Raw genomic sequence first — 19459 nt, 5'->3', positions numbered from 1 at the left:
TGGCTGTTTTTGGTTTTAGTTTTATTATTTCTTAATGTAGGTATTCTTTTCAACAAAACCGTTTCTTGATTTGTCTTTTTTTTTTTTTTTATTGTTAGTAAAATTTCTATTGTCGCTTTCCCTAAAGTTAATTATTATTTTAGTATTTTTTTTTACTCATAACAACCCTCCTGTGTTATTTTAAGTTATTTTTAAAGAGTTTAAAATTTGTATCAAGGCAAATTCAGTACCAGTTGTTGTTATCGCAATAGCTAATTGCTTCTTCTTAATTATTTTCCATACAGCGCCTTGTACAGGTCCCTTAAACTAGCCCAACTTTTCCAGCCCAATCAAAAAACGAGACCGTACTAAATTGCACAATATTTAATGCTAATTTAATACGGGTTAATTAAATTTATTACACTTGTTTTTTAAAAAACGAAAACGTATTTAATTACAGCATATTTAATGCTAATTTAATACGCTTAATAAGCTTAAATTAAGCTAGCCCAACCCTCGATATTTTTTTAAAAATCAAGTACAATAAATTTACTTAACCCGTATTAAATTAGCATTAAATATTATGCTATTTAGTACGGTCTCGTTTTTTGATTGGGCTGGAAAGGTTGGGCTAGCTTAAGGGACCTGCCTTGTACTTTAATACGTCAGTTAATCGAAATCAATTAAAATTTTGTTTTGACTTGACATTCTTCTGCACGGCGAATTCGCTTTGCCACCATCTGGTATGGATTGGCCTTCCTTTTTATTGAATTTTCTCAAAATTGCTTCAAACAAATGTTTCCATACATTAAAAAGCAGTGAGGGAAGTTCCCGCTTGGTTAATGAAACCATTTTTGTTTGTTTCAGGGCGAATGTATACAAGGTGATGGCAAAGCGAATTTAACACAATTCACCGTGCAGAAGAATGTCAAGTCAAAAGAAAATTTTCATTTATTTCGATGAACTGACATTTTGTTGTACAAGGCGTTGTATGGAAAATTATCAAGAAGAAGCAATCAAGTGATGGGATAGCACCACCTGGTACTAATTCGAATTGGTATAAATGAAAAAAATTATTGGAAATTACAATTTATTAATTCACTACTTACCTTTCACGCAACGGCATTAGTATGCCGGCACCAAAACTTGATAATTTCATTGGTATTTTAACGCTATCCGAATCACTGCCGCTCTCAGCGCCGGAACCACCGCTACCACCAGCCAATTGTTGCTTGCTAGCGATACCCGTTGTGCCTTGCTTAAAAGAGTGTTTGCCCTGTTGTCGACTACTCGATGTAGGGCGTTTAGCATTACGCTTCTCTGGCATATATACACCGCGTACAATGCCACTTACACCATCGTCAACATTACGCATAATGTTGCTGCTGTTGCCATCGCCACCGCTGTCACCATAACCAGCTTTTGAGGATTTATCCAACATATGCTTGTTTGTCGACTTATTTGCTGCTGCAACAGCTGCTGTTGTTGCTCTATTGCCATTATCGCCCTTATAAGCGTTTCCATGCTGGATATTTATCAAGTGTTGACCCATATTTTCAATTTCACTAAAATGCCCATCACCATCGGCGCTACCGGTACTATCGGCGCAACCATCACTACCAGTACCACCATCGCCGCCAACATATTCCATGTGCATGTCATCGAGGCAATTTGCGAGAAACATGGCAGCTGAGGGGCGACGCGAGTGTGTGCCTTTACCTGAGCCACCGATTGTGCCATTACCAATGCTGCAAGTGCCGCCATTGAGATGCTGATTATGGTGTTGATGTTGTCGTGCTTGTTGTCGATTATTGCGATTATTGTTTTGATAATATTGTTGTTGTTGTCTTGTATTATATTGACTGCTGCCGCTGCCGCCGCCACCACCTCCAATGCCGATACCAATATCGTTGCCTCCAACACTTTGTAATCCCGCTGCCGTTGCGTTATATTTTGTAGTTGCGGTGCCACAAATACCAATTGTTGCTCCAAGTTTTGTATCCCGATGTGTGCCATCTAATGAAATATTCGATAGAAACGAGATCGCAGTCAATCTGCGCCTGTGTCTCGTTTTATTAAGCGAACTTGCCATTAGGCAGTGGCAACGTTTGGTGTCTAAAAACTTTAAGGCGTCTATCAAATATGAAATAACGCTTGGAGATTCGCTCTTGAATTGCCTCTGCTTATGCACCGAAGTTTGCTTTGAAGTCTGTTGCTGCTTCGTCTGCTTGTCTTTGTTAACCTTCTCAGCGCTTCGCGATTTGCTTCGGCGCACGTTTTGTCTGATTAAAGTCTTTTTGCTTAAAACGAACGGAATGTATGTGGAGTCGACGGGGGCAGAGTACACTTTAGGGGGGTAAATTTTTTTTTATTGTTCGATGATTTTATCCACTTTTTTGTAGTATTTCGAAATTTTTTCGAACTTCGAATTTTCGAAAAAAAATTTATAAATTTGCAAACAAATTTTGCTTTTTTAATAGCAAACTTTTTTAAACTTTTCGTTGACGCAGACTGTTAATTTGTGATTTTCGAATATTTATTTTTTTTCTCTTCTATTTCGCAGTGATTTTCGATGGTAAATTCGTGAAATCGTGAAATCGTTCTCAATATATAAGCCGCTTTTTCGTAGATCAGTTGCAATCCTTACTGAGTAACACGCTCTAACTTAAGCTTTATTTAACTTTTTAAAAAAGCGCAAAAGTTTTTGTAAGCGCCCAGTTTGTTTTATAAATATTCAAAAACAATGCCACAAAGTGTTGAAATATTTTGGGCGTTTTGTTATAAATTTTTATTAATGAATGCAGTCTTTTTACTGCCGCTGTTTGTTCTTCTTGTTGTTTTTGTATTTTGCAATTTTATACAATTATTAAGCACAAACAAATATCACATGAACTTCTTAGTCTTTAAAAGTGACAGTTTTTGAGACATATTCGAATTACTTAAACGCGACATTTTGTTGGTTGTTGTAGTAAACTTTTGCCTCGTAAAATTAAGAATTCCAAAAATTAAGTACAAAAATTACTTTAAAAATAATTGTTTAAACGATAATGAACTAATCAATATTATTCTCAACAACACTAAGTAAATTTTCACTCAATTTTCGAAAAGTAAATGCAATTTGCTATTGTTGTTGCTTTGTTGATGTTGCAATTTAAGTTGTTGTTTTACTGGTCGTTGGCCGCTATTTTTACGGTTCAATAGAGCTTAATTTATTTTGCAAAATTTTCTTGTCTTTCGTATTGGGTTTGACGCCGTGCGACGCCGTTTTATGTTGTGCTCGCTTTCAAATTCGAATGCAGAGTGGTTGGTCGGAAAATTCTAGAATGAAATATTAAGAAAAATTGCTTTACATATTTATAGAAGCATTGCAGAGTAGAGCAATAAATAAATAAAAAAGTATTAGCTAGTGCTGCCCAAAATTGGGTGAATTCGGCTTGAGCATAAAAACAGCAGACAGCAACGTTACAGAAATCTTTTCGGAGAGTATGAGAGCGTTTACAGTTGAAGCGATGGAGCTTTAAGTTCGCTTGGCATGATGAATGGGACATATGGGCAATGAGTAGTAGTAGATACGCTTTTGCGTTATAGTGTTTGCTTTGGGGTTATGGCATCCACACCCATTGCTGATGACAAGACGACGTACGAGGGAGCAGGTCAATGAGCAGCAGTTAAATCTAAAGATGAATAAAAATGGAGCAAACCACATACGGGTTACAGGGGTCATCAAATAAAAAATAAAATAAAAAAATGTATGTAATACATCTGGCTATAAAGGGAACAAAAGCTAAAAGAAAAAAGAAAAAGGGAGCAAGAAAAATACCAGTGAGCCGAACAAATATACTACAAGAGAATGAAGAAGGGCTAGCAGTAAATGGAGTAGGAGAGGGAAAACAGAAGGAGGAGAAAACATAAGTGAAAAAAAATAAACTACTATAGATAAAAATATATATTTAAAAGAAAAACAGTAGTTCCGTGTTTAAACGAATTTTTAATAATCATAATTATTCTTTGAGAAGACAAAATTTAAAAAGATAGAAGTGTAAAAAAAGAATTTTCAAAGCGAATTAAAAATTGGTAAGAGTGTTTGCCACATTACACCCTTCATAGTTTAACATAAATTAAATGAAACAAATTAACCCTTTGTATTTGTACAAACTGATAATGAACTTAAAAAACTAGTATTGTTTAGCGACAAAGATTCTAAAAAAACTGGTTTTAATCTGTCGATGGAAGTTGTATCTTCTTTTTGACCAACTTGAATTTTAAAATATTTGGAATTCCGCTCAACAATTTTGAAAGGTCCATTATATCGAAAATCTAACCCCTTTTGATGTTCTGATCTCACCCACACATATGTGCAATCTTGTAAATCTTTATAAACAAAAGGCTTGAGACTTGAATGGTTACTAGCTGGAATAGGTTTCATTTCTGCCATGAAACGTCATAAATTGCTGAGAACTTCAACTTGCATATCTAATCGTTCAGATATTGTGTCAGTAAAAAATTCACCACGCAAATGAATCGTCTGGCCATAGACCAGTTCTGCTGCTAATGCTTGAATGTCCTCTTTAAAAGAAGTGCGTAATCCCAACAACACTGTGGATAATGCCTTCGTCCATTGTACATTTTCATGTGAAACGAGAGCTGATTTTAAGGTTAGATGTAGACGTTCTACCATTCGATTGATTGCGGATGAAAAGACGTAGTGTGGTAAAGCTTACAGCCTATTATTTTGGCAAAATTGGAGAAAACATTAGACGTAAATTGTCTACCTCTATCCGTATGAATAGTACTTGGACAACCAAAGCGTGCGATCCAATTATCATAAAATGCGCGACAAATTTCCTCTGCAGTAATTGTACTAAGCGGGATTACTTCCAGCCAACGGCTGAAACGATCTACCATAGTAAGCAAATACCTTTTACCTTCGTAAGGCCACCGTGGTGTGATGGTAGCATGCTCCGCCTATCACACCGTATGCCCTCGGTTCGCACCCCGGGCAAAGTAACATCAAAATTTTATAAATAAGGTTTTTCAATTAGAAGAAAATTTTTCTAAGCGGGGTCGCCCCTCGGCAGTGTTTGGCAAGCGCTCCGGGTGTATTTCTGCCATGAAAAGCTCTCAGTGAAAACTCATCTGCCTTGCAGATGCCGTTCGGAGTCGGCATAAAACATGTAGGTCCCGTCCGGCCAATTTGTAGGGAAAATCAAGAGGAGCACGACGTAAATTGGAAGAAAAGCTCGGCCTTAGATCTCTTCAACAAATTTCGAGGTTATCGCGCCTTACATTTTTTTTTTTTTGTTTATTCATACGAATCTTTGAGTAAACAAACGTTGTGTGGCTTTTATACCAGGTTGCGATAATCTATGTAAGTTTTCAAAAATTTCTTTTCTAAATTCCATTGGGATATAAGGTTTTACGTGTTGAGTTGACACGTCACAAAATATTTCCACTTCCGTGGCAAGTGGTTTTATACTACTCCTAGGAACTGTACAATTGCTGATGTATGGAAGATATGCAACACGTAATGATCCCACACATATCCAACAAATCACGTCGGGGTCACCAAAAATATATAGATAAAACTATATATTTAAAAAAAAAAGTAGTTCCGTGTTTAAAAGAATTTTTAATAATCATAATTTTTCTGTGAGCAGACAAAATTTAAAAAGATAGAAGTGTAAAAAAAGAAATTTCAAAACAAAGTAAAAATTGGTAAGAGTGTTTGCCACAACTACTTCAGTTTTTTTTATTCTGCATGTGATCTAAAGTGTGCCAGAAAGGCAATACTAAAACGAAAGTAAGGCTCTAAGTTCTGAAATTCTAGCGGAGCCAAATTGATGTTGTTGTGGCCCACAGAGAGCCAGTGCTCTCATCGGGTTAACTGTCTCAGAATATACCTGCGGCAAGATGCTACCGTAATTTATAGCTTCTCCAACCCAATTCTCAAACTAACCTACCCGTGGTAAATCCTCGCTCTTTAGCAGCCGAGGCTCTGCCGATCACAAGTTCTGCATCGTACCAGGAGATGAGGCCGCGGTGGCCTAGACGATCAATGTGGTCTTATTAAATCGCACCGGAGGTAGTCGGGTTTATACGCTTATCGCTACAACAACAACATTGTGTGTCATCCTTCTTAATAGTATTTCAAACTAAAAACAATATTGTCAGCCACACACCCTGTTTAATGGCAATACCGTACAACAGAACTATTAAGTGAATTGATGGTAGAAAATGAAACTGAGCTGGCAAATGGTCTAAATAGGTTCTTTATAAATAGCGTAATAGAAATTTAATAACATCATAGAACCTTGCCGTGTAGCACTAAGTGATGTACAAGTCAATTCTAGATTAAAGTTTGCCAAAATAACAACAGACGAAGTTATTAATATTCTGAAAGAGTTCAAATATAAAATAGGCGGCAGAAAACTTTTATCTGATGGAGTACTTAAAGACTGGATATCGTATACAGGATATTTCTACGCACAAATAATCAATAACAGCCTAGAAGAGGGTCTTGTACCAGAAAAGTGGAAAACGTCAACGGTGATACCAGTGGAAAAAGTTAAAAAGACAGTAAAACCTGAAGAACTTAGACCCATAAACACCCTGCCTAGTGATTGTAAAATACTTGAAGCTTATGTTAAGAACCAGTTAACGAAATACCTTGAAGATAATAATATACTAGCCCACCAGCAGTCAGGCTTTAGAAAGAAACATTCATGTGAGACAGCTCTTAATTTGGTGATACATGACTGGAAAGAAGAGTTAAATAAAAAAAAAGTGGTTGTTTCAGTCTTCCTAGACCTCAAACGAGCTTTTGAAACAGTGGATAGGGAGATCTTAATCAAAAAAATGGAACGTATTGGTATAACTGGTATAGAACTTGACTGGTTTCGCAGCTATTTGAAGCAGAGGAGACAGAAAACGGTTATAAATACCGTGATGTCTGATGAATTGGAAGTACCTATAGGGTTACCACAAGGCTCAGTTTTGGCACCGATACTGTTCTTAATTTATATTAATGATATAGTTAACGCTATTGAAGGTTGTGAAATTAAACTATTCGCTGATGATGCATTAATAATGATTAGTGAGAATAATATTAATTCTGCACTTTCTAAAATACAACATGAACTGAATAACCTGTATAAATGGTTGGGCGGAAATAGACTGAAACTTAATATAAATAAAACGAAATTTATGATAATAACAAGGAGGAACGTTAATGAGGATATAATTGGTTTAAAAATAAATGATGAAAGCATACAAAAAGTTGACAGTATAAAATATTTGGGAATTATAATTGATAACAAACTCAAGTTTGAAGAACATATAAACTACACAGTCCAGAAAGTCTCGAAAAAAATTGGGGTTATGCAGAGAACATCCAAATATATTCAAAAAAAGTACAAAATAATTATATATAAGTCCATTATAGAATCGCACTTTGTAAACTGCCCATCTATTCTATTCATTGTGTCAGACAAAGAAATGGATAAACTTCAAAAGATGCAAAACAGATGTATGAGATTTATTCTTAAAAAACCTAGAGATACTCGTACGGCTGATATGCTGAGAAGTTTGAACTGGTTAAGTGTAAAGCAAAAGATTTTTTTTCACGCTATGAAGTTTATATTTAATATTAAAAGTGAAAATGTACCTGAATATCTAAGTAAAAACGTAGTATTAGTTAAGCAAACACATAACATTAATACAAGGAATAAACACAATTTCAAACTGCCTTTATTCAGAACTAAAATAGATCAGCAAAATATTTTTTATAAAGGTCTAAAAAGTTTCAATGAACTGCCTATAGATATAAAAAGTTGTAATGAAATCGGAGCTTTTAAAGCAAAACTTTATGAATATTGTAAAACCTTAGCAATAAGATAGTAAATTGTAATATAATTTAATTTATGAATTAGGCTTTTTTGTCGTAATAAATAAATAAAATGAAATAAAATGAAATGAAATGAAATGAATGCACATGAATGTGAATGTACCTACTTTATACACATACAATATGTTTGTGCACATGCCTCTTGACCAAGTACAACAGCATTGAAGGCGCGCGGTTGTTGGCAACGTCTCTTGGCAGCCGAGAAAAAGTTTATTTATTTCACTCTTTATGCTTTATGTTTTCCCTGTGAAAAATTTGAACGCATTGTTGTTGCACAAAAGTGCAATGAGCTTTACATGGTCAACCCATTGACAAACAAAACGCCTCTCTGACTAGTGAGCCGAACAAATACATATACTAGACGAGAACGACACATATTACGACTGTGAAAAATTATTGATAATCAATGAAGTGACAAAGGTGACAAATCAGTAGGCCGATATAACAACAAAAACTGAACTCGTCTGTCAAAATCAAGGCTCGAATATAAAGTTATAAGACAATTAGCCATTTCCTTTAATTTTTTTTTTGTGTTAGTTCATTGCGGCTGCTGAGTAGAGTATCACCCCATTTCGGCTGCCTGTTCAAAATCGTTCTATCCCAAAATATTTTCCAACAATTATTAATAAACAAATAACTCTTTGTATTCACTTTGAACAACGTTGTGCTATAACAATATACAGTCAGTGGGTGGCAGTAGACGAACAATGCTGAGAGAATAGAAAGAGACAATTAACCAGCTTATTGGCTGCCTTGCAATCACGCCATTGAATGGAACGTGCCAAAATCGCTGAGAAATCTAATATATGTACATATGTACATACATATGAAAATACAGTACAAATTTATACAGAGATATATAAAAAAATACGAGAATAGGCAGACAGTTGGCCGGCTTTTTTGTAAGAATAGTTGTTAGGTATATAGTCATATTGGTTTTGTTTTCTTCCAACGTGAAACTTATTGATTCTTTCTGAAATCGGACTCCTGGCAACGCGCCATGACAAGTGATGTATGCTCTTATTGTGCAGCTGCTACATACTATGTTGTTGCTCTACAGCTGCTTATTTCAGATTAACCTTATTTAATTTGTTGCACCCCTCACAAATTGTAATCCTCATAGCAGATCTTTGATGTGCGACGGCTCCATACTATCTTGCTCAAGCAAGGTGTTGAACCCAACCATGGGTCCAGAGAAATAGTTGCGCCGGAAACGTTACTTTTTATGACGGTTTCGCTCATATCAATGTGTCACGTTCAAAGGATGGCTGCATCACACGGGGTGTTCTGGGCTAGATCCCAACATTCGCCGACCTCGGCACTTTTACAAATATTTTCTGGCACCTTTCTGTTCATGCTCAAGGGCGTCCAGGAGTCAACCCTTTAGCAGATCTGCTGCTCAGCAAGCCAAATCAAGTACCCGTTGCTGGTCGCGCCCTACGGCGCTTCCAGCTAACACGGCCAACCACGAAACGCACATTGCCACTTATAAAGCAATTGGCCAGCCGACTGCATTCTACGCGTCCCCGATATGGTCGCCAAGCCTAAAGATTATTCACTGGAAGAAGCTACAGGCCTGCGAAAATAAACTTGGGCATCCCAACAGACATCTGATTGATGAGCCAACATCGCCCAGGGGCTTAAGGAGTCCTCTCCGTAAGCACTATGCCAAAAAACACAAGCAGGTCCTCAGTGAACTCCACAAACAGGCGCCGGACCTCTATGCCAGTAATTGCCCGGTGAATCCTGTACTCAAAGAACAATACCCAAAATTAGCAGAAGAGGAAGGCACACTTCCTAAGGAAACGCGAGTCACTCTAGCTCAACTTCGATCTGGATATTGTAACAGGTTAAACTCTTACCTATGCAGAATCAACCCCGACATACATAACATATGTCCTGCTTGTAACGTGTCCCCTCATGACACCAACCATCTTTTGAACTGTATTGTGGAACCAACGCGTCTAACACCCCTCTCATTATGGTCCACCTCTGTTGAAACAGCAAGTTTCCTTGGAATCCCGTTAGAGGATATCGATGACAATTTGTGATCGGTCGCCTGGATGAGGCGAAGCACTGCTACAACAACAACAACGGTACTCCCCATTAGGCAGAGAAATGAAATGATAACCAAACAGTTTCTGTTGAATACCCAGTAACCTGGACATCCCAACAGACATCTTATTGAGGAGGCTACACCGCCCAGGGGCTTAAGGGGTCATCTCCATAAGCATTATGAGAAAATACATCACCTGAGAACACAGCCGTATGGAGCAAAAAAGCACAACCAGGTCCTCATTGATATCCACAAACAGGCGTCAGACTTCTATGCCAGGAATTGCCCGGCGAGTCCGGTACTTAATGAAAAATACCCATAACTAGCAGAAGAGGAACGCACTCTCCCTAGGGGAAACGCGGGTCACTCAAGAACAACTTCGATCTGGGTACTGTAGCAGTTTAAACTCTTACCTATCCAGAATCAACCCCGACATACAAAATGTATGTCCTGCTTGCAATGTGTCCCCACATTACACCAACTATCTCTTCAATTGTAATGTGGAACCAACGCCTCTAACACCCCTCTCAGTATGGTACACCCCTTTTGAAACAGCATGTTTCATTGTACTCCCATTAGAGGCCATTGATGACAATTTGTGATTGGTCGCGCCTATTGGATGGACAAAGCACGGCCGCACCAACCCACAACTAGAATCTCCGTAGCATGGTAAGTAGCAAAGCTGAGCACCAGCCCTTGCCTCCTTGCCTGCGTAAAAACTAGATATACTCACCTCTTAAGCGCAGACTTATATCACAATGTAGATTCTTCAGGCGAATGCTATTAACTAGTAGTTATGTGGTGTTGGTGGTTTTAACTTTAGATCTACAGTCTTTAATACGAAATCAAGCAATGCTGATGAAGTGATTTCTAGAATAAGAGTGAGTTTGTGCAAGGGTTACACATCTCTTTGCATCAAACGTTTTAAACTACTACCTCCTTCGTAATATGAAGCTTAACAAAAATATTGCAATTATACTCACTGTATCAAATTCCATTACCAAACCAGGACAAACATTTGCTCCTCCTGAACGTCCAATGCAAGAATTTTAATAGAAACTTTTCGAATTTTACATGGAAGATGAATACAGCGATGTCGAATATGAAACTGTGTATCTATATTGGTAACGAATGAAAGAACAGCAGCAAATGTATAATCATGGGCGATGGGCGATGGATGACGTGTGCGCTTCGGGAGAATTCAAAAGAAAGAAATGCTTACCAAGCAATATTTATTTCTGCATACTTGCTGGCTACTTCAAACACATGAATGAAATACAAAAATAATTGAAGCTGCGGTTGCAAATTTCTCGAGGATCATTCGATGAGTGTTCTTATAATCGAAAGCTGTGAACAAAAAAAGCGGATAGACGAAGCACAATTCCATACAGTGGCTGTGTGAGAAAAATCGATTTTTCTATGACTGTAATGGATTGCAATTGTAAACATTCGACGCCGGAAAAAGGCGAAGGTTACAACAAAATGTAATAGAAACAAAATAGAACAAAAATACCAAAACAAAAAGAAGGCAACGAAGATCTTGTACGACTGCGGCGTAGACAGTGGACATGAGACGATGTAATTGCAAAAAGGAAGGCAAGGTACATGCCAAGTGGAAAATTACTGAAAAGTCTGAGGTAGTACATGACCAAAGCAAGAGGATGACTGCTTTGCTGCGATAAAGAGGGATGAAAAGCCCAATATGTAAGAAAGATAAATAGCATTTTTTTAATTAACTTACCTATATTGAATAATTGGCTTTTTGTGTTATACTTAATCTTCTAAGCTAAAAATAGCTTTTAAATACACACGTAATTTTCTGGCACTGACCTCCAGTGGTTGTGACGCAAATTTTGCGTGGCCTTACAAAAAGTAATCTTAAATAGTTTTGTTTGTTGTTTTGTTTAAAACTGTTTCTGGCGAATCATTTTGCCTATTTTTGTACACACTCGCTGGGATTTCCTACTTTTATTCACAAAACTTAGCAACGAAGGACTGCCGCGGCACAGCGAAGAGCACGATGTGAAATTTTGCTAACACTTTTTAATGAAGAATTTTGCAAATTGTATGCAATCAAAACTCAGCATAAATACATATTTTTGCACTTTGTCCAAGCCACTGTTCAGATCATTGTTTACTATATAGTTTGGCAGCTTAAGTAGAGGTTATGTTGCGAATAGAGTGGAAGGCAGTGGACTAGGCAGTCGAATGTCATATAATGAAGGAATGGTGTTCGGAGATTTTTCAAAGTTAAAAAAAAAAAATGATAAAGGCTTTAATATAAATAAAACTATTGTTTTAATAACAACAAAAACGCCATATATATTCTGTATACATAAATTTGTAAGGATTATCTCACTTTAAAATTTGAATTAAATAATCTAAAGTTTTGTTTTGAAATTGAGTCGAGAACTGTGCGTGTGAATGTGCGAATTTTCACCGATCAGCTGTTAGTTGCGCTACTTGGTAAAATTTACCATGGTTCAGATTTTCAACAGACTGCGCTTTCTGCAAATAACAAAAGTATTCCAGCGCACGCCCACGACTTGGTCTGCCGCAAATCGGAAGATATCGTTCGTTCTTCGCTATTTATTGCACACGCATTTGTAAGCTATTCGTACTTTTCATCGTAACTGTAAAAATTGGCAATAAACGAAATTTTTGGGGCCTTTATATGATATTTAAAATTAGAGCACTTTTTTTTATTATTTAACTTTCAATTAAAGATAGTAATTAAATATTTTATGCACAAATGTGAAATCCTTATCAACGAATTGTAATAAGAAATTGACTTTTCCAAATGAGATAATTTTTCGGACTGATGAAAAAATCTGCCAATACAAAGCAAGCCAAATCGAAAAAATGTTAATACAGGGTTGCAAATATTGTATTAAAAAGTTACTACGCTCCGCGTTGCCAACCAACCCGAAACTGTTATTCCTTTTATACTATAATTCCATTCAAAACTATTAAAGCTGGAGACATTGGTGCTTTATCGGTAACCGTATCGGTAACCTTTTAACAGCTGATTCGACCAACCTTATGAGAATCAATGCAATCGATTATTGGTGCCGCTAAAGTCGTAACCGTATCGTAGCCAACCAATTGGGTTTTGGTTTACCGTCGTAACGATAAACAGCTGATTATATTAGGGATACGAATACAGCGATACGAAATATGGCACCAATGACTCCAGCTTTAGGGTTGGATTTTATATAAGGTGCCACGATTTTCAAACTTTTGTTGATTTGTAGGGGTAGATGGGGTCCTAAAAATCACAAAATTATCATCCGCAGCTCTAGGAAACTCTTAGTTTATGAAATATAAGCTTTTTAATTTCCAAATTTTGTAAAATTTCAACTTAAGTCCTGCACTTAAAATTCAGGTCGCAAATGTCGATAGCGGTATCAAAAGACGCGTATTTGCGTCATGATTCGAAATCGGAAAGCAGAAACTATATTTTGTATCTCGTTTAAAAGTTATTCGCGGAAAACACGTCGGTACTATTGTCGCTTTTTTCGTTATTGTAATTATACAAACGAAAACAAATGAAGGTGGTGAATAGTGTTGCCAGCTCCACAAGAATATCTCTTTATCTTGGTAGAACATTATAAGGTGGTGGCACATCAACATAAATGCAAACAAACATACACTATCAATGTATTTTGTTTTTGTAATTCTCTGAATAATTTGAAATTAATGTATTTAATTGGAAGAAGTGGAGAATACATACATTTGTCAAAAAAAAAAAATAAATAAAATATCGGACGTTATAGACATTTTTATGCTGATTCCAACGGTGTATTTCTTTTTTAGTGCAAATGAAAGGTTTGAAGGTAATTCCATGTCAAAAGGTCAAATTATGAATTTTTCAAATCAAAATATCTCCGAAATTAAAAAATCGAAAAATAACTTTTAAAAATACCTTTCATCTGGTGTATATATATCTTTAACTTTTCTAGTCTTTATTTACAAAAAATTTGAAAAAGCACTTTTTTGCATTCGTGAACGAGCTTACCTTATAACTCTTATGTTTAATGTTATGTTAGCCGATCCAACACCGGCTGCGCCATCCACAGTAATTCTGCGTAGAACACCTTTCTGCATAGGCGGCCTACGGCCCCGCTTATAAAAAATAACCCTGGACTACGCCATGCCAAGTCCGGGTGTGTGGTATAAAAGTGGCTACCGCCACGGTGATGTCCTTCTGCGTAGTACACCCTTTTGCGCAGCACCCCAAATAATATTAGACTACATATTATTAAAAGTGTTTTACAAAAACAAAATACATTGATAGTGTATGTTTGTTTGCATTTATGTCGACGTGCCACCACCTTATAATGTTCTACCAAGATAAAAAGATATTGTTGCGGAGCTGGCAACATTATTCACAACCTTCATGTTTTCGTTTATTTAATTGCAGCAACGAATAAAGCGACAATAGTACCGACGGATTTTCCGCGAATAACTTTTAAACGAGATAAAAAATATAGTCTCTGCTTTCGGATTCTGACACTTGACGCAAATACGCGCATTTTAATACCGCTATCGACATGTGCGACCCGAATTTTAAGTGCAGGACTTAAGTTGAAATTTTACTAAATCTGGAAATTAAAAAGCTTATATTTCATAAACTAAGAGTTTCCTAGAACTTGATTTTTAGGACCCCTTCTACCCCTACAAATCAACAAAAGTTTGAAAATCGTGGCACCTTATATAAAATCCAACCCCTAGTTAAATTCGGACTTTTAGAAATAAAAGTACGGAAATAAAAGTTAAACTATTTCTATCGGATAAAAAAAAAATAGAAATACAGATTTTACTTTTATATGTGGACTTTTATGGAAAAAGTTCGAAAAATAAAAAGGATGCATGATTCAACATGATATTGCTATAGGGATACCTGGGAACTCAAAAATTTTCACCTAGGACCATTTTTTGACCAGGACTTTTTCGACTCCGAAAAAAAAATAATTATTATTTTCCGTCCCTGGAAAAAACGAATAGATTAGCAACCATCCCGTCACAAAGATCCTGAACCATATATGACACTACTTTATTTTTGCTTGGATTCCAAGCTAAAAAACTGACAAAACTTTATCGGAACTTCAAAACACAAAACAATTTCTATCATGAAAAGGCGAGACCGCTATTCCCCCAAAATTAATGAGTTTGACATGTTTTTGTTTAGGTTTTACATTTTATTTTTACATTAACATTTTTAACAATAAAAACAATGCAAATAACACGCGAAAATTATTTCGGTCTCTAATAGTTCACTTTTTTCACAAGAAAGTTGATTTTAATTGTGTTTTTATGCATCAAATTTTCAACTAAAAACAAAATTGTTATTTGTCAGAAAAAAACGAAAAAACTGTCGAATGTCAAAAAAACCTATCGAATTACAACTAGCCCGTTTGTTTTTAATGAACTAGATTGTATTTTTCTTGTATTTCTTTAGTTTATATAGTTCACACACTTACACCAGTACTGAAGCCGTATTAGGAGCGAGCGCGACAAAAAATTTAAGATAAAATACAAAAAAAAAAATACACGAAAATAAAGTAGTGTCATATAGGTATGAGCCAGATGAACAATTTTGCATGTATATGCAACAACAACGATTTGAGCCAGATAAAAGTCTGGTTCAATTTGTGCGCCAGCAAAGCGGATAAATATATTTATAAATAAATATATATTTATCCTCTTTGCTTATTCCTCCAATTTTGATAACTTTTGACACTTTTCTTCCTTTTGTCTTCTTCTATTTCAGTTTGCTGCTTCACCGGACTGTCACTGAACTTATTTATCTTTCGTGGCACTGTTTACGAATATGTGGGCAAGAGAATTAGCGATACCCAATCGAATAAACTCTGCTTTCAACGATTAAAATAGCTGCAATTTTTCTTTTTTCACCGAGTAGCAGACTGCCGTCTCTTATATATTTATCCTCTTTGATACGCGTTCAAAAGTATCGGAAGTGGTGGTCTTGACAAAGAGGATATATTTATCCTCTTTGGTCTTGACATTTATTTATTTATTTGGTAATTCTTTTATTTGGCTTACAACTGCTAAAACTCGCCCAAAAATATCTGGAGAGGCATTTTGATCCTAGTACCACGAATCCGAAAGCGGAAATTCCAAATTTGTTTTCTGTCAAAAAACCGCAAAATGGCCCCGGGCGCTCCGAAACCGGGGGTGGGATCCATAGTATTTTTGTGCAGAACACCTTTCTGCATTGGCGGCCTTTGGTCGCGCTTATAAAAAATTACCCTGGGTGGGTCCAACACCGGTTTGGAAACCAAATCTATATCCGCGCAAAACCATTTTACCCACAGTTTTTCTTATGGGTACAACAAAATCATCAAAATTACAACAACCACATGAACATTTTCAATTTTGTTTTCAAATATCTCCGAAAAGAAATAACATTTCCAAGTTCCGCTTTCGAATTCTTGATCCTGGTTTCAAAGCGCGTGTTTTGACACTTCTCCCGATATTTTTGGATGATTTTTAGCAGTTGTGAGTTAAAGTAAAGAATTTCCATTTATTTATCAGTCTACAAATTAAACAATAATACAGACCAAATATACAGACACTTAATTTAAAGATATAATGTAGGAATAACATATGCAATATTTTAAAATAATATTTAAGCAGTATTTAATTAAACGCTCGACAATTTCAAATTCAAAACTTTGAAGTAAGCAGAAGCTAAAACGTAGTAAATGAATTCTTGTAAGAATCTCAAAAGACCTCGCACAGAGTACTCACGACGGAGCTGTTTTCCTAGAAGGGGCACACGAGAGTTTATGAAATTGACAACAATAGAGCGAATTAATAGTAGAAAAAATTTTCAGAATACATTTGAGCACATACATATAAAAATAATGATCAAGTTTCCAATAACTGGTACTTTTATATTTGAAATAAAGGGTTGAATAGTATTTTCGTGGTTAACGTTCTTTGCTTCATTTCAAATTATAAATTTGATGTGGTTAAAAGATATTTTTTAATACTAAAAAACGAGTCATAGGCGTCAACATTTTTACAGAATTTATTAAAATCATGGCATAAACAGCGAAGTGGTTCGTGCATTTCATAATTCGATCTGCGTGTAGCTACAAAAATTGAAATAAAATGTCTAGATGGCCTAATTGGAACATTAAACTTTATTTCATCAAGCAAAAATGGACTATTTATTGACCCTCTTATTAGTTTTGCAATAAATAAGACGCCAAGCATCTCCCTGCGGCTCTGTAACGTGGGTAACTGTAATAGTTTTAACCGGTTGCAGTAGGGAGGAAGATTTTTCGAGGGAGCCCATGGTAATTGTTTTAAAGCAAAAAGTAAAAATTGTTTCTGGACCGATTCCAGCTTGTCAGAATGAACCTGATAACGCGGATTCCAAATTATTGAAGCGTATTCTAAAATAGGCCTGACCAACGATATAAAGAGAGCATTTGTAACGTATGGGTCATTGGTAACACTAGCCGTGTTTTTTTTACACGCATATACGTTTCGTTTGCGCGTGAAAAAAAAAACGCCTATCCTCGCTTAGATAATGCTTGGGAAACCCATCTAGCGGCAGCGGTTAAATAACTAGCTACAGCACAGGGTGTACCGAAATGTGGAGTCAGTCTCTGTTGTATTTCTGTGTATAACATATAGCTGAATAAAGCTGCAGACATTGGTGCTTTATCGGTAACCGTATCGGTAACCTTATAACATCTGATTCGACCAATCCTATGAGAATCAATGCAATCGATTATTGGTGCCGCTAAGGTCGTAACCGTATCGTAGCCAACCAATTGGGTTTTGGTTTACCGTCGTAACGATAAACAGCTGATTTCGCTAGTGATACGGATACAGCGATACGACATACGGCATCAATGACTCCGGCTTAAGTTGTGATAAATAGTGGACGCTCATAGAATACATAGAATTAGTGCAGAGGGTGAAACATAGACACATATTTCAGTTATATCTGAGTATAATGTGTTTTGAAATTTATGCGTAGCAATTTCAGGGGTGTATTTAAAGTTTGTCGCTTAGCAGTCCTTATAAAGTTTAAGCGTAAACATATATAGATGTGAAAAAAAAAAAACAGCTAATAACACGATAAAAATATTTGCAGTTGAAGTTTACAATTTTCTTGTGGTTGTCAAATTGAAGCACCGTTGACTTAACCCGCTAAAAATTCTTTAGCAACACTGAACGCGAAATACAACTCTGGTCAACTACCATTTTCCCTTGCATTTTCGGACTTTTATCTTGTTTATGGTTTTCGTGCCGCACATTCAATTAAATTAAATTAATTTGTTGGCCACGAACAAATTAAAGTCTTAATTCGTTTTATTATTTGTTTATTTAATTTCTGTGTGTTTTTAATTTATGTTGGTTTTAATTCGAACATGAGATTTGTTACGTTTGAAAGTCAATCTCTGTCTTGATATCGTGGATTTGTGAATGTGAAAAGATCGAAAAAGAAAATCGTCGAAAGCTAGTAGTAAGCTGTGGAAGTGGTAAATGGATATATACATAAAAAAGAAAACGAAGAGTGTAAAAGGTAAAAAATTGTATTAATAAGGTGAATTAACCCTATACTTTTTAGGCCAAGACAGCTAAGCACGAACAAATTATACAAGCGCCCCTACGTACGAACTAGACAAATGTATTCACTTTGGCCAAGTCCACACGTACAAGGTGTGGAGTAGCGTTTGAAGATCAGTTGAATTGTAAAAATGCAGTAAAAGTACATAAAGTAAGTGAATATTTTCTATAGGATCACAGTAAAAGTAAATACGAACACAAAGGAATCTAAAGCTCTGCGACTGTTGCTCTTACTGCTGCTAAAATTGCATCCAACCGTATCTAAGACGTTGAAATATGCATTCAATTGTGAGCTCTTTATATTCTCTCGAGCAATTGGTCATTTTCCACAGACACCTTTCAATTGTAACCTCTTACTAGCAGTGAAATGTGTTAAAAGTGCATGTGCATACACATATAAATTAACTGCATTAAAAAGAGGCGTTTGCGTAAAAAGTGTGAAGAATGTGTTAATCATTTGTCTCATTGATAGTTCACGTCAGCACAGTGAAGCAATTTTCAGCTAAACGAAGAAATCAACTTGTTGCATGATTCATTGCCGGCTGCTTAAGCTGTGCTGAACTACGAAAAAGGAAATAATAAAAAATAAGGTCAGTTAGGAGTTGCCACAACGTTTTGAAATTTTTAAGTGTTATATTAGCATTAGCATTATATAGTATTATAAACAATCCAAAAAATTAATATTTCACATCTTATATTCAAGTTTTCATTTACGCTGCCGCCCGCGTTCTTTTTGATTTATTTTGTTTGCTCATATAACCACTTGTGGATAATCGCATTTGTTTACATTTCAACGTCATTATCGTCATCATCGTGATTTGCTTTTATCAATTGCAGCTATGTATATTGTGTATAAGGGAGATGGATGCTGGCGCCCACACATACAGTACTGTGCATTTTAAAAGCAT

The 19459-nt window shown here is 36.0% G+C and overlaps 2 protein-coding genes across 4 annotated transcripts in view; one reads left to right on the top strand and one right to left on the bottom strand.

Annotated features, from left to right (window-relative positions):
- Positions 1–12060, bottom strand: part of LOC137243571 (CDK5 and ABL1 enzyme substrate 1) — a 125030-nt gene extending 112970 nt beyond the window's left edge. For both annotated transcript variants that reach the window (XM_067771395.1, XM_067771396.1), the window contains exons 1-2: positions 11680–12060; positions 1089–3297 (exon numbers count right to left, since the gene is read on the bottom strand). In XM_067771395.1, coding sequence (XP_067627496.1) covers positions 1089–2071 — 983 coding nt within the window. In that variant the 5' untranslated portion in view covers positions 2072–3297; positions 11680–12060. The remainder of the gene's footprint in view (positions 1–1088; positions 3298–11679) is intronic.
- A 6146-nt stretch (positions 12061–18206) lies between these two features.
- The window catches only part of aPKC (protein kinase C iota type), a 105831-nt gene continuing 104578 nt past the window's right edge, over positions 18207–19459 (top strand). For both annotated transcript variants that reach the window (XM_067771394.1, XM_067771393.1), the window contains exon 1: positions 18207–18507. The gene's annotated coding sequence lies outside the window, so the exon portion shown is untranslated. The remainder of the gene's footprint in view (positions 18508–19459) is intronic.

The sequence above is a fragment of the Eurosta solidaginis genome, chromosome 3, assembly GCF_040869045.1.
Source record: "Eurosta solidaginis isolate ZX-2024a chromosome 3, ASM4086904v1, whole genome shotgun sequence".
Classification (NCBI taxonomy): domain Eukaryota; kingdom Metazoa; phylum Arthropoda; class Insecta; order Diptera; family Tephritidae; genus Eurosta; species Eurosta solidaginis.
This window is presented reverse-complemented; position numbering and strand designations above follow the sequence as displayed.